The sequence below is a fragment of the Bemisia tabaci genome, chromosome 7, assembly GCF_918797505.1.
Source record: "Bemisia tabaci chromosome 7, PGI_BMITA_v3".
NCBI lineage: Eukaryota > Metazoa > Arthropoda > Insecta > Hemiptera > Aleyrodidae > Bemisia > Bemisia tabaci.
Genome location: NC_092799.1, coordinates 35,238,268 through 35,263,065, shown reverse-complemented (window position 1 = coordinate 35,263,065; position 24,798 = coordinate 35,238,268). Strand labels below are relative to the sequence as shown.

General features: G+C 38.6%; 1 protein-coding gene across 1 annotated transcript; it reads right to left on the bottom strand.

Annotated features, from left to right (window-relative positions):
- Positions 1-3,265: 3,265 nt before the first annotated feature.
- Positions 3,266-24,492, bottom strand: LOC109032046 (otoancorin-like). The gene is made up of 7 exons (XM_019043951.2): positions 24,423-24,492; positions 19,505-19,689; positions 13,101-13,256; positions 10,458-10,603; positions 9,569-9,692; positions 8,417-8,533; positions 3,266-3,622 (listed from the first exon to the last, which is right to left on the bottom strand). The coding sequence occupies exons 1-7, from the start codon at positions 24,490-24,492 to the stop codon at positions 3,404-3,406; spliced, it is 1,017 nt and encodes a 338-aa protein (XP_018899496.2). The 3' UTR covers positions 3,266-3,403.
- Positions 24,493-24,798: the final 306 nt, after the last annotated feature.

Genomic DNA, 24,798 nt, shown 5'->3' with positions numbered 1-24,798 from the left:
GTAAAAAATAAATAAATAAATAAAATAAACAAAATAAATGAAATAAATCACAATTAAATTAAATTAAATTAAATTAAATTAAATTATTTTAAATTAAATTAAATAAAACAAATAATTGAGACGACACAACTCTCGCCAAATACCAATTTTTAGGCGTACACACTTTAGAGCAGTGTAAAGGTCTCTAAGCATTTCTTTAGGGTCAAAATAATTGATGATTCGGACACATCATATCAAATTTTAAGCACACTTAACCTTCACTTTCCTCAAATTTCAAAAATAAGTGACTCCTTAACGCGCGTTGATGATGACGGCGCAGAGATACAACTATTCGTACCTGATGGATGTCCGTGCTGCATCTGCAAAATTGAAGGCGCGATGGCACGCGGCATAAACATGCAATGTTCCGCTCTTTGCTGCTAATGAGATGTATCTCAGATTCGGGAGAAAAAGTTAAAGAACGAGGTCCGATTACGTCTCTCCTATCTTTTGTTGTGTCAACACTAGATTATTTCCCATTTTTCAATTTGACGTATTTGATTCTTTTTTAGGATATAATTGTAGACCTACATCTAAAGCTCGTATGCACCGGCCCCGTATGACCCTCGGGGCACGTGTTTTTAGCAAACCTCCTGTGGCGTGGCGTGCTTTGCGGTATATCGATTGATCTGCCGTTTAAACCTATAGAAAAGGATCGATAAACAGGTTGTTCGCAACGAACACCTCAATAATCGATTCTTCACCATAGCTTCAAATGGGGAAATATCGATAGCCAATCGTTCACGCTTCGTCACTGCAAGCCTCGAGTCAATTTGACCTACATTGGGCAATGAACATCTAAGGGTTAAATCCTAATGAGTACCTGACTCTTTGAGAATTTTATAAATTTCTTTCTTTCTTTCTTTCTTTAAGCAGAGGTGTAAATGGCCTTAGATGCTAAAGCACCGCTTTAAAATAAAATTATTTTACTACTACTACCGCTTTGTAAATTTATTATTGTTACTGCCCTCTTTAGAGGTGTAAATGGCCTTAGATGCTAAAGCACCGCTTTAAAATAAAATTATTTTACTACTACTACTTTAAAATAAAATTATTTTACTACTACTACTTTCTTTCTTTCTTGCACCGCTTGCCTTAGATGCTAAAGCACCGCTTTAAAATAAAATTATATTACTACTACTAAAATAAAATTATATTACTACTACTACTACTTTCTTTCTTTCTTTCTTTCTTTGATATCCGAAAACGTTTTTTTCCCTACCCCTTACCCTCTCTTAAAAATTTACTTCTGAATACTCATCCTGTGAAACTTTTTGAATTTATGCGCTCCACTAATCTCAAAATTTAACTTTTCCCCTCAACTCTTTTGTATTTTTACTGATATTTCCATGTAAATTTATTATTGTTACTGCCCTCTTTAGAGGTGTAAATGGCCTTAGATGCTAAAGCACCGCTTTAAAATAAAATTATTTTACTACTACTTTCTTATATGGAATTGTACCAGTGTTGATTGATATAGCACGCTCAGTTATTAGACGCGAGTAAACCGCCTGTTTTGGATGTTTTGAAATCCACAATTACGCGATACAGAAGTGTGTACCCATCCTTTCATCTTCTTTTTATTGTGCATGACATTCAAACAAAAATATTCTGGAAGTCAGTAATGTATGTATAGGCTCTTTGAGCTTTTTCATGGAACTGATCAGTGAAAAAGTGTGCTGACTTAGTTACCTTCCTTTCCTTTTGAGGAAAAAACTCCTCTCACAATCAGTATGGAAATTATTCTTTCCGGCGATAAGATACTTTTAATGTCGGTTGAAAGGAAATGCGAAGAAAAAGGTTCTTAAAGAGACCTGTGCCGTTTTTACACTGGGTTCCATGTCTCCTCTACCTTATCAGTATTAATTGTAAAACGTTTGGTGTGAATTGACAGTTCTACTCCATCGGAGGACTGGTTTCCATGTTCTCTACCTTCCAACCTAAATTTCGTTCAACTTTGACTTTTACGGATGAAAAGAGAAAATAAATAATCATTCGACGCAGGAGAACCCGATAAACGGCAAAAAAACTCCTTTTGCCTCTCTCTCCTGCACCACGAGGAATGAAAAGAATTACAAGAATGGAATAGGGAGAAGAAGAAGAAAACTCCTCGCTTATATGATTTGTGAGCCTTCAAGCGCCGTTTGAAACCCTCGATTCGTTAAAAGTAACACCGCTCGCACAAAATTCTTTCACCCTTCACCTCCCGCGGCCTTTTAGTCATTGTGCCATATTGTGCCGAAAAATCAGCATTTTTTCCAGTTAGAACCATGCAAAATATAACAATTTTATCGTGGAACCTGTCAACATTGATGGACTCAGTGCGAGGTGCGACGCAGCGCCCTTATTCCCCCCCTCCTCCGGGTTTCCCTTAATCTCATCCTCCTAAACTTAACCGCTCACCTTCCTTAGCTCGTAACCATTATTTAGCGATTTTTGGTTTGTACTTCGTATTTTATTTTTCTAGTCCATGTTTTTCTCTGTTATACATCAATTTCATCCTTGCAAGGTGATTGGACTGTTTATGACTTTCTCAGCAATACTAAGCTCACAACTCATTTTCCCCTTGATGACTGTTGCTTCGTACTAATTCTTAGAAGTCCAAATAATTGAACTTGGGTATATGTGTTGCAGGCATTTAGTCAAACCAGTCATTTTATCAAATACCGTGGGAGATAGTCAGATTTTGACAGTTTGTAAAATCTTGTAAATTTATGGTGAAAAACTCGCAAGTTTTCAATATTTTGGAAAAAACTCATCAAATCTACAAACTTTTCCTGTTAATAAATAAATAAATAGTAATAATCTGCCTTTATTTTATCTTTTTCTCTGTTTTTTTTCACAACAAAAACAACTTCGGCTACCCTATGGCGGACATTCCCATCTTTTGAGGGAAAATCCTCCTGTTTCTTCCTCTTCAAAGATATTAGAAAATTCCATTATAAAATTGGTATAGTTTCACAGAATATTTGCTCGAAATTCTGCGTGGATTTTGACCGCTGTAATTCGATGTGGTTTCTCATCGCAACCATTGACTGCCTTATTGATCGTATAACACACTGAAATAAAGTAACAGAGTATATAGAATAAACATACCATCTGTCCCGGGCACAGAGGCCGAAAGTTCTGGGTGCTGGATCCGTAACTTTGACTGCTCCGGGCACTATACCCGAAAATTTCGGTATCTGAGCCCAGAGCGCGGACGGTATGTCCATATGGTCCGTAAGTATGGCTTCCATAGCCGGTATTTTTTTCAGTGCAGTAAAATACAGAGACAAAATATGCTACCGTTAATTGAGAAAGAGAAACATATGAAACAATTTAGGAGTTTAAAAATTTCAAGAAATCTCGAATGCAATAAGAACTAAAGGTGTATATTTGGAAACAAGAAATGCGGAGCGAGCAGCGGCAAAATGAAGAACGGATGAACTTTGACGGAGGCTGAGGGCACATTGTAGGTAAGGTCGGCAGCTACACTATCAAGAGCTTTTCGCTGTTGGTACGAGAGTGCGCTGCTCTGGAGACTCGACAAGGAACTCGCGGTAGCTGCTGGGAAGTGCGAGAGCTGGTCTACCGACATTGCCTGGACAATTCAATATAAAGAAGTTAAAGCATCAATTTTATTGCTGTCTCGATTCACTTTGAGAAAATATTACTCTTAGTCACAGTGGTAAGGGTACTTTAAAAGCAGATCGAAATCAAGCTTTTATTAGAAAGAAATTCATTTCAACTATATTTAAATTCCAGTTCCCTGAGTTACTGGAAAAAGGGGCAAGTTTCTTAGGTAACAGATTGAGTCAACTTTTACTGAACTGAAGCTGTCCCAGTTCATTAGAGTTCAGTCTTTAGTAAAATATTCGTAATTTTTTCAAATAACTTAGTTTAGTAATTTCGTCTATGTCAACTCCGACCTTGTCGACTCCGGCCCAATGGCGTTTAACGTTGTAAAACTGAGCTTTATTTGACATTCGTGTAATATTTTTGTTCAATTGTTTGTTCCAGTTCATTAGATTTCAGTCTTTAGTTAAACATTCGTTATTTTTTCAAATAACTTTGTTTAGTAATTTCGTCTATGTCAACTCCGACCTTGTCGACTCCGGCCCAATGACGTTTAACGTTGTAAAACTGAGCTTTATTTGACATTCGTGTAATATTTTTGTTCAATTGTTTGTTCCAGTTCATTAGATTTTAGTCTTTACTTAAATATTTGTTATTTTTTCAAATAACTTCGTTTTGTAATTTCATCTATGTCAACTCCGTACTACCTGTCAACTCCGGCCATCGGTGAAAAAAACGACTATAAAGACTATTTTTTTAAGAATCAAATCGGTTTTATGAGAAGATTAGTTTAATTAAGGGTATCATTGAGAGTTTTAATGAATTTTCAGTATCTTCGATTGGTTTTTTTTCTTAGGAGGATTAAAATAAAAGTATGTTTTTCAGAATATTAAGCCTTTTCCGTACTGAAATTCCAAAAATGACCATTTGTAAGTCATTTTAAAGTATTATCCTCTTCATTTTTTTATTCACTTGACTTCTCTTACTTGAAAAAGCAATAAAAGACCTTAAGTTGAAGGAAAGAAGCCTTGCAAGTACTAAATACAGGATGTGAAATTAGACTGGCTGGAGTTGACAAAGTAGACTTTTTTCGTTCACTTACTAGCAAAAAAAAAAAAAAAAAATTGGCCCTACAGAAGTTGACCCCTCCACTTAAATATAATTCTACATAGTATACTACTTCTAAAAAATGCTTTGTGGATTACCTACTGTAAAATTTTTTTTGAAGGAAAAAAAATTCCCAAAATGAAAATCTACAGAAATCCACCCAAATACTCCATCATCATAATCACGGCAAGAATCTTCTTGCATGGTCACGATGACTCAACCTTTAAAAAAAGAATAGCAAATTACTCAATGATTATTGGTTGAGAATACCACCATTAGGAATCATCATCGTTTTAGAGATGATTCGATGTTGTCAAGAATTTTCAACAAATCATAGGTTCCGTACACATACTGATTACTGCCTGAATATAGTCACCTGCCGGCCAAAGTGTGCCACAAGTGCCATGCAACGTTTACAAATTTCGGCCGCCATTTCATTTTTTTACAGAGAAATATTGTTCGACGAAGCGGTCCGGAAATTTCACTGAATTTTCTTTGTGCTGCCGATAAAATTCAGTGAAACTTTTAAACAGATTCAAACCATAATTTCTCTGTAAAATAATAAAATGGCAACGGAAATTCATAAACGTCGCATGACGCTGTGATACTTTGGCCGGCAGGTACGATGTGTTGTTTTAGTCAGTGATCGGGTCGGAATGTTTCAAATTTGGATATTTGAGACGTCCTGCAAGCGATCCGCCACGTCACTTCCGCGTCCGAGAGCTTATCTTTGTTTACTCAAAAGCGCGAATGCGATAGGTAAAGTAATCGTCAACCTTGGCCAAGAGTTTCAGACCATGAGCCTTGATGAAGCGTAGCCGAGGCCTTCAACTATAGGTGTACTTAAATTTAAACAAGCCGAATTGCGCGGGCACATTCCCAATTTAAATTTCCCGCAGTAAACGTCTAAACTTTGTCGTTGAGCTTAACATGGAAAATAATGTTTGTCTTTATGATTCTCTGGGTGATTTCACGATAATAGGAATAGTCGTGTCGCCGTGGGTTATGAACGACATAGGGCAAAACGATTGAAAACCAAATTAATTAATCAATAGGAATGATGTCCCTGAACCTATCCATGCTAAAAAATATGATGAATTATTATTATATTTAATAATATGAGACTTTAAAGGCCGAAAATGTCCGGTCGGTTACGCGTCGCCAACCCCGATTTTGAAGCAAAAGAGCAATTTGCGGTAACATATCAGTACTGATCATGAACTCTTTGGCAATATTTGCTGAAAAGAGACTCTAGTGTTCAAGAAAATTGCCAGTTTGAACTGAAATGTTTATTATTGAGCGAGAAAAGTCATAAGAAAGAGGTGTCGCCACATTTGGCAACAAATTTTTGCAGTTGTATTAAGTGCAGTGTTTATCTCGCCAGATGGAGTCAGGAGTTTCAAAACTGCCATCAAATTGTTCGCTGAAGTCTTCTTGACAAAACCATTACTGATAAGTCAGTTTTTTTTACAATGAAAACTTAAATTATTATGAAAACCAGTGATTTTTACGTGTGTAGCACTAATTCCTCACTACGCAAAAACCTCAATTTAATAGTATTAAACTAAAACGAAGTCTCCAAAGTTTAGAAAACTTTTAAGGCAGCATTAATTCCACCTCATAACTCAAGAATTGCCAAGTTTCATCTTTTGTATCATCTTTAATCTCACATTTTTGAGTGTCGGTTACGCTGTGTCTGTTACGTAACCGACACAATTTGGCAGGGCCGCTATGTTTGCGTGGACCTCCAGCAGTCCCGCGGAAAGCGCTGATACCTGATTCAATGGCTTGTTTATCAATCACTTTAACTTTGCACTGAATCAAAATAGAGCGTGCCAAAGCTGGATAAAGGAAGTTTAATACCTTTAGAATGAGGTAATGAAATCCTGTTAAAATTGGTGCACTTTTATTTCTCAGGTATTTCACATTTTAACTATTCCTGTTATCGTGAAATCACCCATCTGCAGAAATTGTCGCAGCAGCCGTTCATCAAAGTCAGTGTAATTAATTGAAAAGCACCAGTTCGTGGAGCTAGGTAACAGAAGCCAGTGGCGAGGCTTGAATGCTCGATTATCGATATTTCCCCCCTTGAGGCTGTGCTAAAGAATCGATTAATAAGAAGTTCGTAGAGAACACCTGTTTATCGATCTTTTTCGATGCGTTTAAATGAAACATCGATCTGTATATCGCAAAGCACGCGATGCCATACCAACAGAAGCGTGGACCAAGTGTTCGTTATAATCCCTCTTTATTGCTCCCCCAGCCCTCTTCCGCGACGTGCTGCCACGATGAGCGGCATGCGAGGGAGGTGGAGGGATAAACATATTTGAATGAATATGCTCCTGGAACCATTATTTTTTCCCCCGTAAAATGAGCTGCACTTACACAGCCTCGTGCAGGGTGTTCTACGAGCAGAGAGCAAAAAAGTGACCCAGTTATCAAGCAGTGCAAGTTGTCGGAAATGTCAAACCCTGAAAATGAGATTATAGTCACTATTGTTGGAGTACGACGGATACCCGAAGTGAGGATTTGACATTTCCAAGGCACAGAGCCAACTGAAGGATGCATTTACGGGAGTTGTAGTAAGTAAATTGACAAATTTTAGGTCTTGAGGTGATTTGATGGACGCCATATTTTGTGTCAAATATTTGTGTACATTAAGCCGTTTTGTCCGCAGGGCCGGATTTAGGGGGTGGCCAAATGGGCCGCGGCCCATGGCGGCAAATTTCACATTTTTATAAGATGTTGGTATAAAAAAAAATCGGATTCAGAAAAAAAATTACAAACGAGAAAAGGCGACAAAATCTTTCATTTCCTGTGGGTAAAGTAATTACTAATTATGTCGTTTTACGGTGATAAAAAAGACGGCACCTTTAATTAATCGAGTTATGAGAGAATAACCAAATACGTAATTTGGTCTGGAGCGGTGCGGCGCAAAAAGCAATGATGACGAGGACTTGAGATGAAAAGGTAAAATCCTCGGCGCGGCGGTCGGCGTGTAACACATATTAGCGCCCACAAGACTGCATGAATACTCCACGCATAGCGTCAAACACAGTGCGGTCAGCAGCGGTCGACTCGACGTGTAACGCATAGCACCTACAAGACTGCATGAATACTTCACGCATTGCGTTAAACACGGTGCGTTCACTCGTTCAGCAGCGGTCGGCGTGAAAGGCATAGTGCCTACAAGACTGTTGGAATACTTCACGCATTGCGCCAAACACAGTGCAGTCAGCGCGGCACGGCGGCGGCGAAAGTTAAGGTTATTAAACTACATTTATGTTTGTTCTTTCATAATTTTTTCGTTCATTTCTTATAAATGGAAGGGCTTGTCCACACAGAGATAGGTTTACGGTACTTAACTTTCGCTCATAGTTCCGTGAACTTTAGCTAGTAGTGTTGACAAGGCTTTCGCAGAAAATGTATCAGACACGAGTAAACACGTGTGATTCACCCCTCCATCACCGGCAAGTCCACTTCATGGTTTTTTTTTTTTTTTTTATTGATGTTTCAAAACGAATGAGAAGGGGGCGGCAAGGAGGTAAATCCGGCCTTGTTTGTCCGAAAATGTTCCCAAAACATTTTGACGATCTTTGCTGCCGTTTTTAGCCTTGTCTTTTTGAGGTTGGAGCGAACAGTATGTATGTTCACACTCTCATGATTATGTATAAAGCTACTCTAGTAGTGATATTCTGAGGAAATAGCAAACCTCTAGAAACCTGGGCGGTAAACAGTTAAGGATTTCAATGCTTATGCCCTCCATTGCTTTAGCTGGTACGACTTCAACTGTCCGCAATCCTGTCATCACACAACCGATCGCCGCGACCTGTAAATCGAGGAGAGTATACAATGGGCCTGTTGCATGCAAGAGATACAGCCGCGCGAATAGACTTTTTAGAGGTTAAATGACACGAAAATTACGATGGTCACATTAAAAAAGTCTGAAATACACTCCTTACTGCGCAATTTGCTTTGTTAGGAACGCGCTTTTTCAAATTTCCCGCGTCTGGGGGCAGTTTTCTAATCACCGGAAACGAGCAAACGGCGGGCTCGGTGATTTCCGGAAGATGCCGAGTCGTTGTTGTTGTTGTTATTTTTTCCTTCAGTTTGTTTACAAACCCAACGTGATCTCCTACAGTGGTCTATATACGCTTTATGCGGTAACCAAATCGATCAACTTTTACATATCCAACGCAATCCTTCTACATTTCATTTCACGATGTCACGAGCTCCGATTTTTAGGTTATGTTGTCAGTTTTAGTTGACCGGAAATAGCCGCGAGTTGCCGTTAATTGTTTCCGTTAGAAAACTGCCCCCAGACGCGGGAAATTTGAAAAAGCGCGTTCCTAACCACACAAATTGCGCAGTAAGGAGTGTATTTCAGACTTCTTTAATGTGACCATCGTAATTTTCGTGTCATTTAACCTCTAAAAAGTCTATTCGCACGGCTGTATCTCTTGCATGCAACAGGCCCATTAGAATATAAAAATGAAAAACTGATAATTTCTAAAAATTGAACTTGGAATTTTGCATCCGCTGCAAAAATTTCAATGCTTAGGCTGGAAAAGAAAGAATGCTGTAAAAAAAAAGAAAAAGAAAAAAAAACCCCTTATCCTCTCTAATCTCGTTGTAACACTAATTGTAAGAAGAACTTCGCAAACTGTATTTGTATGCCTCCTGAAAATTTTCACCAGCATAAAAATAATTAGTGTTCGACAGTTTTTGAATCAGCATCTTTGACACGTATACTTGTCAAAGTCTTATACTGCGTTTATAACAAACGCCAACTTTACCCTTCTTTATTTTTAGTTAAAAAAGCAAATAACCCAGAACGACAGTAGGAATTGCGTATGATCCTTACCTGAGTTGAAGTCCACCTTGAAGGGTCACCAAAGGCCGAGGGATCCGTTGCTAATTGAGCTAAGCTTTTTGTTATTTCTACTGGGCACTCTTGCTTCAATGTTCCTAACTCACTTGCTGCATTCCTGACTCAAGAAATGATAAAATACTTGGATGAATAAGAGTTTTTTTTGTGTTTAAACTTCACTACAAAAATAGGTTTTATAGGACTAGTATGCATTCATTAAATCGTTCCAAGGTGTACTGAGTGAGCACTAATGAGAGAATTCTGAAGCTGGAACAACTCAACTTTTGATTGCGATTTTTTCATTCAATCATTGTTAAATTTCATACCCAATAACTAATAAATGACACAGGTCCACGAAAATAAATTTCTTCAAAACCGCATGGAATTGATGAGAGGATATGTTTCAGCGTCGAATAGATAAAATTGCTCCTATTCGTCACACCAATGTCGCCCACCGATTTCTTAAAAAGATACGCTCTCCAGAGGAAAATTATTTTCGGAAAACTATCACATCTGGAGACAAAGCAATGACATTTTTAAAGTCAACAGCATAAATCACATCGATGGCTAAAGTGTGAAACCACGTATATCTCCTTTTGCATCATTGTAGACGTCCAGCCATACTTCATTTTTTCTTGGGGAAACGAGTCAACGTAATTTCTTGAAAACTTCCTTAATTTTTCCTCTCTGTTAGTAGACTATTCTGTATAAAATTCAATGATTAAATTGAATTTTTGATTTGATTGAATTTTTCCTCTCCGAAAATATAAAAGAGGATCGGGGAGTTTGAGACATCGCAATGGTGATACGAGGTGTCGCATTTCAGCCATTAATATGGTATCACATGTTACTGAACCTATAGTATTTTCACGCCAGTCCTTACTTGTAACTCTCCGGCCGTATCAAACCAATTTCAGTCGCATTGAAGGCGCAGATGATGCTTCTAAACATGACCAAATCGTAGTTCGTTAAGTCTCTGATGTCTTTCCCACTCCACTGGTTGAAAATCGAATCCTTGAGGGCAACCAGCTAAACAGTATACACGGTTAAATAAGGCATATTTTTAAAAGTAGCAAACGCAGAAGGAAAAATTGTGTTGATGGAGATTTTGGTGGTAATTAAATACGGCCTACCTGTTACGAGAATAAAACGGAAAAGATCAAGCTCAAATAATGCTATTGGAACTTAGATCATTGAAATATAACAGTGATTTTTAGCATGAAGCAGACTTTTTAAATTTCTTAGTCATTGTTTGATTATCCTTCATTTTTTAGATTTTTTTAAAAGCAAACTCGCAATAAATTGAATACAACATCATAGATGCATGCAACCACACTATATGCACATCATCGACACGCTGAAATGAAAACAGAGTTCCTTCCCATCCCGCAATTTCATCTTTTTTTTTTTTTTTTTTTAAACTCTAAGTTGTGCCTTTCATAAATTGAACTTTTAACCCGACACACATACTCGTAAATGTAAATCTTTGCGAGGCAAATTTAGATCAGGGCTGCAGAGAGGAAGCGTGACACATACAGTGAACTAGCTCTCTCGGTGCTTTTGCAGAGAAATGAGAGCTCCTTTCGTCTCCGAAAACTCAACCTTTCAGTGACGTCGTTGTCAGCTTTTATGAATGTCGCTTATCTGCGAGGAGGTTTACTGTGGAGAAATTGAGTATTCCATCAAAATCTGACAAATTTGGCATTGTGCAGGGAACAGCGATCCTAGATTCCTTCACTCGCGTATACGCTTGTGATAGATTGATTGATCTCCTGTCAAAGAATCTGAGCGCGCAAGTTTCACCTGAAAAACGATTTACCGTACTGAACCGCCCCTCAAGCATGAAAATTCAAATATTATAAATTCCTTTCCGAGCCCAAAATAATTGAATATTCATGATGTGTACCTTTAGCCCAAAGTGGATACTTGCTCTCAAGTTATAAGTCGATTTAGTGCTTTGCAAAACCCCTTCCATGTTTCATCCTCCTACATGCTTCCGCATTGAGATGATTTGAGCTTTAATAGAAAATGAGTCTGTTTAAGAGATTTAACAAATTCTTAAGAGAATTATAGGCTTTTTGAGCAGGTCTCCGTGTCAGGTCTCTGGTAAAAATTGGCAGTAGAATCTGTGTTCCAAAATACCATAGACCTACAGCCGGCTGTAAGATTTCCGATAGCTTCTGTAGCCGGCTACACAATTTCGTATAGCCGATGGTGACTAAGCAACAACCAGGCGATGAAGTGTATGCTAAACGTTACTAATTACGGATGCTAAGACTTAGTGAGTTTTTAGACTACTGCTCTCTTTTTGGGCCGTCGTATCTTGATTTATTTTGCGAGGAAAGCTCCGTGCTTTTGATGGATGCCTGCCATTCCTAACTTATTAGAGCGCCTTCAGTTTCGTATGCTACTGTGCAATACCTCAGGTGTGAAAGAGTTGCTTCAAGCGCCGTGGCACGCTGCGGTGCTCCAGGCGGGCAGCCAGCGCGAAACGCGCATTGGCGCCTACAAACCTAACAGGGATACTTCACGCGTTGCGCAATGCGTGAAGTATCCCTGTTAGGTTTGTAGGCGTCAGTGCGTCGCCGCTCCGCTTTGTGTTAGGCTCTAATCTGGCGGAGTCAGCGTTATTCATCTCATGATTTTGAAATGTTTGCACATCCTGTATGGATTATTCTCATTTTAATTGATGAAAAAAAAATATGTATTAAAGGGAAATATAATGTGTGTTCTGTAAATATTAAGGTGGTACCGTATCAAACTTAATGATTTCCAAAGCACACAAATTTGTACACAATATCTTATAGCCTTTTATAATCGATGGCGAAAAAGCAACAGCCAGGCGATAAAGTGTAAAGCTCGGCGATAGGAACTATAGCCCGGCTGCATACTTTTTTATCGCTTCGTATAGCCCGGCCGTATGATTTTCTCCGCATTCTACAGCCAGCTATATGATTTTCTGTAGCCTTCTTTAGCCGGCTATAAGAATTCCTATGGTATTTTGAAACGCAGCTCTTATCGCCAATTTTTACCAGGGTAGGAACCATTGCCCAGCTGCATAGTTTTTTATCGCTTCGTATAGTTCGGCTGTATACTTTTCTTCACTTTCCACAGCCAGATATACATTATGATTTTCTATAACCGGCTATAAGAATTCTTCTGGTATTTTTGATCGCAGCTCCAATTGCCAATTTTTACCAGGGATAGAAGCTTATATAAACGGAAAATTTTCATGGTACATGTATCATCAATGCAAAAATTTCATTTCAATGGCTGCAGGGCAAGAGAGTGAATCGAATAAAATTCAATTCAATCAACATCCTCACTGTGTTAATGTTATGAGGTATTGATGAAAAACTAATATATGTTATCGCTCAATAAAAATAGGAATTACTCAGAGCACATATTCAAGAACGTTGTCGACTGAAATGGATAGTGTTGCATTCCTAAAATACCATTATCGCGTGCCCAAATGAATAAAGATAAAAATGGTTCTCAGTTACTGTGCGGGGGTGAAAATACAGACCTGATTTTGGGAGAGATTTCTGAACTGACCGAGTGAGGCAATAGTGTCAACGTCACTGAAGGAGAGGTTATAAAAATCGTTGACGGGGATCCCGGCTGCGACCCAGCCAATCAAACGAAGTTTTTCCTCAGGAATCTCATTAGGCGAGCCAAACATCTGTAATCAATGAAAAATCAATATATTTTCCTTCATATATAAATAATACATTTTACCTCAACAAATGTCCTCAAATCTACGATAATTTTGTTCTAATTTAAAAAAGTATTTTTTAAACCCTTCATTCTATATTATTGACGTGTCCTCGGTTTTCTAAGTGAGGTTTTTACAAGAAAATATGCACAGTGAACCTCGAATTATTCAAACTCCGGATTATCTGAACTTATTTGTCGAAATATATTCCTCACTTTCACTCGGCGGTCATAAAGAAAAATGACGCATCTCAGATACCTACTACCACCCTACACCGATGAAGATCAATATGAAGACAATGATGATGTACCCTAAGCACAATTATTATTGAAGAAACAAAGTTTTTTATCTCGTATACTCAATATCTATAAACTAATTTTATATATAACAAGGTGGAGAAATGGTGCTGGGTCCACATCATTTCGCGGGGAAAACAAATGGTGTGGACCCAGCACCATTTCTCCACCTTGTTACATACAGTTCGGGCCACTTCTTAGGGTTTTTTTTCATCTAATTTTGTATATTAAGTACAAAATTAATGTAGTTATTGCATTAAAATGATCGACTTCCCATTGATTTTACGAAAAGTAGCACGGATTATCCGAATTTGCCGTTATCCGAACCGGCCGACAGCCACATTTGTTCGGATAATCAGTTGCTTACTCTGCCCTGCTAAGGAAGAACGCATTATATGAACACTCGAAAGTTGCCGAATTTCCTTCAGTAAAATGTTCATTTTTTAGGAAAGTAACGAACATTTGCTCCTGCACGTTTCAGGACGTCTGAATGTTCTTACGGCGTTCTTCCTAAGTAGGCCAGTACTGTACATTGACCTACTTATTTCTCACACTTCCTGTTGCTCAATTGGTAAAAGGAGAATCTGTAAGTTGACAACGTTGCTTCTGCGTTTTCTTATTCGTTTAAAGAGCTGTTGCGTCGCAGTTAAGTATGACGCAAGTGGAGGTATCCCACCCGAATTTCAAATTTCCGGATTATGCTAAGGCGGAGCGCAGTCGAGCGCTCTCAGAAATTAGATTTCAAAATTGGTAATCTAAAAGGAGTGGGGTTCCGAAGAAATGAGGCCGCAGCCCCCGATGAAAAGAGTATGGAAAGTTGAAAGGACGATGCGAGCTCAACGGAAAGTTGCCTGTGAGGTGCGGCATGCAGGGGAACGATTAGGTGCCTTCTGAATTCGCTTCGTAAGGATGCGTTTTGCCAGCTTGTAAGAGACAAAAATTATGGGCGAGGGTGTGTTAGGTTGAAGTTACCACTAAACAATACGATATGAGGATTTGTGTATCTTCGATCGCTGGATCCAAAACGCAAACGGATATTTGAGGCGTTGAGTGAAGAAACATCATTTTCTGGGTGTGGTGTTTCAGAATCTCTATTGGTTATTTATATTTTAGTGAGGAACCTTTCGGGTAAAATTTCCAAGAATTTTAGTTATCAGCATTGCAAAATCGTGAAAAGAAAATATGATCTAACTTTTGACAAATTCCATGCATTTGCTTTAATTATAGTGGATGAAACGTTATCAGAGATTCTGAGATATCGCAACCAAGAAATCCCTTTCTGCACCCAGCGCCAATTATGAATATATTGTCATGGGAACGGAGTTCCCCATGATATTAGAATCGTTCCGTTGCTATCGCTATGGGATTCCCTATGCCTCTGCGACCTTGACCGTTTCGCCCAGTGTTCGATTTTTGCTTCATTTTCGGATGTATCAAAAATCGTTGTGTTTTTTAGCCAATCATGTCTCTACGTCAGGTTGTGTAGAATTCTAAAATTCGCTTTCCGCGAGTTTTTTTTCTCCTTGAGATGTCGCGTCTGACTGGTAAATCTGCGCAGAACCACGAAGTTCCGATTTTAGGCAAATTCTTTTTTTTGGGAGGTTCCGATTGGTTACTTTTCGCCATCAGTTTTCTGTTCGTTGGTGCAAAAGATCGCCTACCTCGTTGCTCTTGAGAAGCCGCCATTATCCCACCTCAAATTTTACAAATAGAAATAAAGACATAATAACCATCGTACAAGGTGGAAAATTGCTCTGGAGGACTCGGTACGGACAAATAAGTCAAAATCAGACCTCGATTGATTGATTTAATTCATGGATACGCAAATATTGCCTTAGCTCAACTGCCGCGATCGGAATGCATGTTGGGATGAACCTCGAGACACATGATAGCATAGGCAAACAATGTCTCACAGAGAAAGGCGCTTAGCTCGTTTCTCTCATATCGAAGACGCGAATCGCTCAAGGACAACTCTTGTGATAAGTCCCGCCCATCGTCCGAGTCTTTTAAATGCTATTTTTTTTCGAACAGCCGTGGATCTGTGGTAGCCTAGTTGACTGAGGCGCCCCATTTTTTTGTTAAGGTGCGGGCAATAGGTGATCGGGAGTTCGATACCCGGCGATGGGAGTTAATTTTTAATGGTTGTATTGAATGTTTTAGACCAATCATCAAAAAATAATTAATACTAGATGATAAATGTACGAACATTTTCTCGTGAGTTAATATGTTAAACAAAAATACTGGAATATACCTCCTTCATATAATCAGCCACATGTTTCCCCAAATTAATGACGTTATTTTCTTTTTTTCAATAAAGTTTATTTGCATTCAACGTTCGTAAGTTAAGCAAGATGTACCTATTGATACAAATAGAAAGACATGAAAATAGTATGTCTAACATTTCAGTTGTTTTCTTTTTTTTTATTTTTTGTTTTTTTTGTCTTTTCAATAAAACAAATTGACTTGGACTAGAATCAGTGTATCTCTGAAGACAAAAGCTAAGTTTTTTGATACAGAAATACTAATATATTCATCCGTTATGTAATCAGGGGGATGTTGACCCAAATATTGATGTATATTTTCTCTGTTCGCCCAAATTAATGATGGTATTTTCTTTTTTCAAAAATAAATAAAGCAATGACATGAAAGTAGTATAGTGCACATCGAACATTTTAGTTACATCTATTTGAATGAAAAAACGGCAACTTAGGAGGCACATAGGTCACTTATGATGCGTATTCGGGCATATGTGTAGAGTAAAAATATCATACTTTACGCCGAAAAAGCGAAACTGAAAGTTAAATGCGTTAACTTCCGAAAACCATGTATAATCCAACGAAAATAAATAATTGGTAAATAACAGCTTTCTTGTATGCAAAGAAAAAAAAATTAAAAATGTTAAAAAAGAGATGTTGACACAAAATTACATAGCCCCTTCAATTCTGAAGATACTGCAAACGAACTGTACCTTTAAATTTTCATATCCCAGAAGCTAAAGTTCCCATGACGAATATTGCTATCGCTAGCGATTGCAAAAACCAACTTGTTTATACATTCATAATCGGCGAGATAAATGTTCTCGCCAAAGAATCCACTATGACGGGAGTCCCAACCACTGCATAAGACTCTTCTGAAAATTTTTTAAGTAGGTATGACCCTTTTGATCCATCAAGCCTTCACCGATGCCCCCGTGAATAAAGTTAGGGCCCAAAAGGGCAGCCAACCTGTGAATTCAAATTATCCAGGACGTTTTATAATTAAAATTGATACGACTCGTCGTCGTTTGTAAAGCACTATTTGACTTACTTTTTGCATGTATTTACTCGTTCTCATGCGGAGGAACGCTCTTTTATGAACACTCTTGGTCCTCTTGGTTTTAGTGTGTCCGAGGGTTGGCTGCCCTTCTAGGCCATGAGCCCTCCTTGAAGCAAGCTGTTCACACTCTTGCTATACAGTTACTCTATTAAAAATCATAGAGGATGCTAAGAACCAAAGACATCAAGAACACGAATTTTGGCGGCGTTCAAGTCTCGAGGATCACCAGCGGCGAGGTGTGAACAATCGATTATCGATATTTCCCCATTTGAAACTATGTTAAAGAATCGATTATCAAGGTGATCGTTGCAAACACCCTCTCTATCGATCAAATTCCATATAGCGACGGTGCAAGTCGGCAATCACATAACTCGGGTTGCGACGTCGCAGACTTCCTGTCATACTTTATTTTTTAAATGGAAAACTACTCAACGGCAATTCTTTAAAACTGTCATGATTTTTCTTCTCAATGCGAAAAAAATACTGCAAAAACTTCAAGAAATAATGTCAATTTGCTCTTCTTTAAAAAAATGCCGTAGAGGCGGAGATTTTCAGACACCGCAAACGAGTTATGTGATTGCCGACTTTCACCGTCGATAGGTTTAAATGGCGGATCAATATATATCTCGCAAAGCACGCCACGTCACTGCCTCAAATGCTTATCTAGACCAAATTATTGAGAAAAAAACTATCGATGGCCGAAGTGCGAAGTCACATATCTTCATTGCGATGTTCTGAAATTTCTACTCCTATTTTATTTTACGCGTCCACTGAGGATCACCGTCGACGTCAGGGACTCAGGGTCTTGGGTAAATAAACACTCGAGGGCAAGTTCCCGCCGTGACCACGCCAGCTTCTGCATCCACATTTTTCCGCGTATATCTCCTCGATATATATAAAAGCTACCTCGATATGCCGATACAAGTATTTCCGCGTCTATTTTTCTAAATTTCCCGCGAGCCGCGCCCCAATTTTTCTCACCTCCGACGTAACTTCAAGAAGAAATTTCTGCGCCCCGATTAATTTTACCTCCCAACCTCGCCACTCAAATCGTCGCCCTGCCTTCCGAATTGCGTTTTCGAACCCTAAGGATGGACCCTCTCGCACGCACAATTCCACGCTTTTCAAGTTCCACGTCAGAATGAAATTGCGCCTTTGCAGCGACGCCGGAGCGAGAAAGTGTTTTCATGTCGGAGGGATCCTAACCAAACTACTTGAGTTCCCCGTTTCACACCTCCTCCTCAGCCCCTACGGTGGTTCGATTGTCGAATCGCTATCGAATGACCTTGATCGATTTATAGCGTTGTCAAGATAGGGTTTTATCGATCGAGATAATTCGATAACGATTCGACAGTCAACCTGAGTCGGATCCCACTCAGCCACTTATTCAGCCTCGCGACCCTCGTGTAATCTGGTGCACGTTCGAACGTAGAACAACACCTCCAGCCGCCGCGGCCCGACCGAATTCCCAATCGTTTTCTCAAAGAATCAACAGGAAATTCTTCTTGATGAGATGATGAGATACCGGAAACGATCGACTCCCACATGAATTTCCAAGGAAGGGAGGTCTCGTAAATAGGCCCTGTGAGATTTATCACGCGCCTCGAGCGGTTTTTAGAACTGAGGAGGTTTCCGACAAAATTTTTTTTTTCGTCGGAAAACTCCGTCGAATCTATTTTCCGGTGTCACACCGAGAGGGGCAATTTAAAATGGATCCAGAATAGCCTCGGGCGATGCATTCTGGACGCAATCGACAAATCATTTATCGGGTTTGTCTACACGGATAAAAGAGTGTAAGGGGTTATCCCCTAAAATTGTGGTACTACCCCAATTTGTTGGATGATACGGACATTTCCAATTCATTTTGGTAGTATCACAACTCAAGTTGGGGTAGTGCCGCAACATTTAGGTTAGTAACCCAATTTATTGGGATAGTATCACAATTAATTGGGGTAATAACACAATAAATTGGGGTAGTACCACAATTAATTGGAAATGTCCATATCATCCTACAGTTCTGACATAACCCCTACCTCTTTTTCCGTGTAGTGGTTTCGTTCTATATGCAATTTTTTTCTCGAAAAGTAAGTGAGAACGTCCCAAAGACAACGCACAGTATACCGAGTCAACTGGAGAAGTCGAACAAGAAATTTTGGACTAAATCTGAAAATTTAGTTTTTTATTTCGTTAAATTTTAATTTGTGAGGAGTGATTCCTGAAAAACATTTTACGGAAAAACCAATGAGACCATTTTTAAAACCTCAAAATTTTTCAATAACGGAGTTATAAGTTTTTAAAGTTTCCACATATTGTCCGACTTCTTCAATGGACTCCAGAGGCGAGGCGTACTTTGCAATTTATCGATATTTCCCCATTTGGAGCTGTGGTAAATAATCGATTATTAAGGTGTTCGCTGCGAACACCCTGTTTATCGATACTTTTCCATAGGTTTCAATGGCAGATCAATCGATATATCGCAAAGCACGCCACGTCACTGATCGCCTCGTTCCGCTGAGCGCTGCGAGCGCTCCGAAGAGATTGTGGCAAACTGAAACGAAACTCTTGCTCTCCTATAAATCATCAAGCTTTGAAAAAAAGGCTAACCTGCGTGATGATGGTCCATACTGCTTGTGCTTGGCTGATGTCCAACTGATTTTTCCCGAGAATAGCAAGGCAGTCGTCATTTATTTCTTCAGCTTGACTCAGTGTGCTAAGTTCTTTCTGGCTGAATATTTTACCTGATCCAGCTTGCAGAACATCCGCGCAGGTTAGACAGTCAGCTTTCTCCACTAGTAAAAAAAAATGAGAACATGGAAAGAATGAAGAATTTGTATGAACATTCTTTATTGCTTCATCTAAAAGTGCTGAAAGGGCTGATTTCACAGTATATTTTATAATTTTTTTCTGATATGGGAAATAGTATAAAAATATATATAAAAATGAGTAAATGCACCGCCTAATGACGTCATTTGGCGGCATTTTCCATTTGAACACATGTATTTTAGCAGATTAGATCATTTTGTCATATCTTCTCTGATAATTGTTCAATTCATGAACCAAGGGTATCCTCGTGTTCAGTTCAGTCAGTAGACACCTGCAAATTCTCTATTTGGTTGGTTTATCTAAGAAATAGAGTTAGTCCTTGAAGCACCACTACAAATAAGACAGACGGAAACGAACTGATGACGGCGCAGAGATACAACTATTCGTGCTCGATGGAAGTCCTTGTTGCATCTGCAAAATTGAAGGCGCGAAGGTGTGAGGCGTGACCGTGCCATGCACCGCTCTTCGCTACCAATATAGTGTCGCGTCACTGTAAAAATTGGACAATTTAATTTTTTATATTATGAAAATGGATGTGCAGACTTCCGTGCAAACAACTTTTTTGTATAGTACGAAGCAAATTCCTTAATATTGTCAAAGGAATCCGCACAAAATTTCTCTTGTAAAAAATTGAATTGCTCAGTTAAAGGCAACAGCTAATGCTAGGCTTGGTTTCTTTCTGCTGAACTCGATCCAATATTGTGCTATCATGTTAAACTTATTATCGCCAGGTGCCGGGTGGTGGGGGGAGGGGGCATTTATGCATGAAAAATGCATAGATGTAAAATTTTTAACTTGTATGTACATTTCGCCTACAATACAGTATTGGGAAATATGTATGCATTTTGCCAGAAGATATGAGGGCCGCAAGCTGCACCGTAGTCCGCACTCTCCTGACTTGAGTCTTGAAAAATTTCAGCCCGATGTTGACACCAAACGGCGCGCCAACCACTTTTTCCAATCTTTTTGTAAATAGGCACAAAGAAAAGGTAGGAGGCTGAAAGACGGGAAACTAATTTCAAACTCCCCCTCGAAAAGGTAAAAAGTTCGAATTTCATCAAAGGGTTTTTTCTCTCTTTTCGCACAGAGTATTTAAATGAGTTGATACTTAATGAAGAAACTGCAAGAGGCACGTATTTAATTTTACATCTCTCCTACTAGTTCATTTCAATGCAAATGATAGAATCATACCGCTCATTCCGCTGTTCCCTCTTCAAATAATTATAATATTTTCAACAGCACGAGAGCACGAAAAAAAAGTGAGGGAGAGATTTCTTCTCTGGGTGGGAAACTGCCGGTCACCCACTGATACTAACTTTCTCTGAACTTGCGTGAGAAATTAGAAAAAGTAAACTTGTCCTCTCGGAGGTTTAACTTGAGAGTGAGAGGGGTAGGTATGCTTTCCTGAGCGGATTCAGTTACAATTCATGAAAACTGTCGAGGAAACAAGAACTAGATCGAAAAATCGATTTCATATAAGATGGCGATCCAAGGAACACGTAAGAGTTCTACACTTTAACCCTCTATGGCATGGTGTTACTTATTCGTGACAACGTATTTTTTGGGTACTTAATTATTGAATCTTTCCCATGTAGCACGATTTTGCAAATATTCATTATTTTTTTCTTATTATAAGTATGAAATTCCCAGAAAAATTGAAATTTTGAAGAAAAAAGTATTTTGGTACTCTATTTTTCATGCAAATCACAAATGAGATCAGTGTCCCCCAGAATCCAAGTTCGAAAATTAAGTCCTGCTATTGAGGGTTAACTCGAGACACATATAATTGTATGATTTTTTCTCTTCGAAAAACTATTCACTCGTCCGTTGATATGCATGCCCCGAGAACGAAATTCGGTAAGTATCGTTCATGGAGTGAAATTATCTTCACTGAATTTCTTTTCACCTTGATGTGATTAGGGCTGGCTGAGAAACGGGGATAATTTTTGCGCAAGGGAGGCTTAATTTTCCAGGCACTCGGTTCTCCTTTTCATGGCTTTCGCGGAATAATTCCTGAGGTGAGAGAATACCCTCTGCTTGCTTCGTTTTGAAATAAAAATATTTATCTCTAATTAATTACACTCACTCTCGTGGAAACAAAGTTGCCAGGTTGAACAATAAAATTTAGATATTTTACATAGGTTTAAATGAGGAAATGTGCTGATTTTGCAGCTTTATCTGGCAAAAATGCGTGGAAAAAGGACCGAGGGGTCATTAAATGTGAATCAAATTTAATTTCACCTTTTGTTCTGGGCTGTGGAAGGATAAAGGGGGAGGGGACTTTTTTTTACGCGCGTTTAAATTTTCCACGCTTAGCAACGCCATTAATTCCATCACCTTGAATAATTACCCTTGAACATTGATCGAATATCTTTTCGGGTTAAAAATGAGCTTGCTTTTAATGAAATCATTTTTGAGCGATTCGTCTGATTAATTTTTTCCACGGCATCTCTTTAACGGAAGGGAGTATTCTGAGTTTGAGAGAGCCAAACGTTTCGGCTGTAATTATAGTATTAACAAAAACGAAAAAATGAACAACGGAACAAGAGAAAAAAGTTAATGAGGAAAATGCAAAACACATTACAAACACGTATTTTTAAAGAAATCTTTAATTATTTTATATCTAAATAATTACTAAAAAAATATATTTTATCATGTGAATGGGCCTGTTGCATGCAAGAGATACAGCCGCGTGAATAGACTATATAGAGGTTAAATGACGCGAAAATTACGATGGTCACATTAAAAAAGTCCGAAATACACTCCTTACTGCGCAATTTGCGTTGTTAGGAACGCGCTTTTTCAAATTTCCCGCGTCTGGGGGCAGTTTTCTAATCACCGGAAACGAGCAAACGGCGGGCTCGGTGATTTCCGGAAGATGCCGAGTCGTCGTTGTTGTTGTTATCTTTTCCTTCGGTTTGTTGACAAACCCAACGTGATCTCTTATAGTGGTCCATATACGCTTTATGCGGTCACCAAATCGATTAACTTTTAAATATCCAATGCAATCCTTCTACATTTCATTTCACGATATCACGAGCTCCGATTTTTAGGTTATGTTGTCAGTTTTAGTTGACCGGAAATAGCCGCGAGCTGCCGTTAATTGTTTCCGTCGGAAAACTGCCCCCCGACGCGGGAAATTTGAAAAAGCGCGCTCCTAACAACGCAAATTGCGCAGTAAGGAGTGTATTTCAGACTTTTTTAGTGTGATCATCGTAATTTTCATGTCATTGAACCTCTAAAAAGTCTATTCGCACGGTTGTATCTCTTGCATGCAACAGGCCCATTGTGAATAACGGTACAATTTTGTACTAAAAACGGTCCTTTTTTAAGATCTTAGTGCGTAAAAAAGTTTTGAGGCTGATTTTTATAGGTAAAGGTACCTTAGTTCACAAACACTCAAAATTGAGTAACTGAAATCAAAGTAAAGAAGATCGTTTCACGAACATTCTGAGGCAGAAAACGCCTGAAAATTTCGAACCATCTTAGAGTTTCCTGGTCCATTTGAAATTTAAAGTTAAAAAACGTAATTTCGAGAGTAAAGTATCTCAGTTTCTGATCTACATATATCTTCATGGCACAAAATTACCGGATTATAATGTAACTTTTCATCCTTTTACTCGTATAAATAGTCTAGTTTTTGCCCAGCCGAAAAAAGGCCGTTTGAAGATTCTATAAGTAGGATTATTTTTAGGAGGTGGGTTTCGGAATCTAGAAAGAATCGGAATATTTCTGAGGGCATTTTTATGGAATTCAAATTTCTATATTAAGAATTTTTTGTCAAGAATGTGTGTCTGAATGTGCTTAAAGATAGTACACCTTAGATTTTGGTGGTAGATATTGAAACGGTAAGAGAAATATTAGGACTGAAGGAGATAAATGTGTACATTTGAGCTCTGCTGACGTGATGTTTTGAGAGTCTTGAAACTTGTATACTGACATAATCATCCCCTAATCCTCGTATCCTATTTATTCTTCGTAAAATATCTCCTTGGCGTTACTCTTCGAAACCAAAATGCGTAATAGCACTATTTCGAAGCTTGAATAACCGTAATTGCATAGCCGCCTGAATGAAGGGGCTCTCAGTTCCTTTATCAGTATTAGAATTTGAGAGCTATTTATGATAAGACGAGAGAGGTATAGATGATGCCTGAAAATTGGGTTCTCCCACCAAATGACTTCAATATTTTTGATATAGAGGCAGAACGGTGCACCACACACCGGACCAAAATTTTGCTAGTGTAAAATAGTGACATTTGCATACGCATCCTTTCAATTTCAGAGGAAAAATATTATGATGAGTAATTAGCGAGATATTGTTTGAACTCACGAAAGGTGATCGTTAGGATTAAACCCAGCATGTATGGACACATACTGCACGAATGTGAAAAAGACAAGCGTAGAAGTAGCTATTTTCAGAAGAGATCCTCACTAAATACTGAGTCGATTTCAACCTGCGACGTTTTTTGACCAGACACTCTGATCTCGCACTTCCGGAAAATAAATCAACACACAAAAAAGGAAATTTTCTTAGGATTTTAGGTAAATATTAAACTATTATGATTAGTCACGTTGAAAAGTCTAACACTGAACGGGTTCATTATCGCAGTTGTCTTGTATGTCTTTGGATGTTGTCCCTCACATGTAAGTTTTAAACTGTAGAGCCAATTCGGGTGGATTTCTTAGGTAAAGACTTTACTTTTGTGGGTCGGTAGGGGGTTAGATTCATGAGGGTTCGTGACTAAAGAGTTACTGTTGTCTGAGCTCATGACCCACAGCTCTACTGCCGTGCTAAGGAAGAACGCCGTATGAACATTCGAGAGTTACCACATTCCCTTCGATAAAATGTTCATTTTTTAAGAAACTTATGAATATTTTTCCGTTAAATTTTCAGAATCTCTAGGTAAAATTGCGAACTACATTATCTGAAAAATTGGGAGAAAAATATTCAAAAATACATCAGGAAATTCGAGTTTTATCAAAGGAAATTTGGCAACGCCTGAAGGTTCACACGGCGTTTTTCCTTAGCACGGCAGTCTATGAATATATAGTGAATTTAAATGAGCAATCGGAGT

Excerpts from the sequence above, each read along its gene's own strand:
- LOC109032046 (XM_019043951.2), bottom strand. The coding sequence starts at position 24,492 with ATGAGCTCAGACAACAGTAACTCTTTAGTCACGAACCCTCATGAATCT. Across the intron at positions 19,690-24,422 it reads CCCCCTACCGACCCACAAAA|TGGAGAAAGCTGACTGTCTA; the intron begins GTAAAGTCTTTA and ends TTTTTTTACTAG. Across the intron at positions 8,534-9,568 it reads CAAGGTGGACTTCAACTCAG|GTCGCGGCGATCGGTTGTGT; the intron begins GTAAGGATCATA and ends CTCGATTTACAG.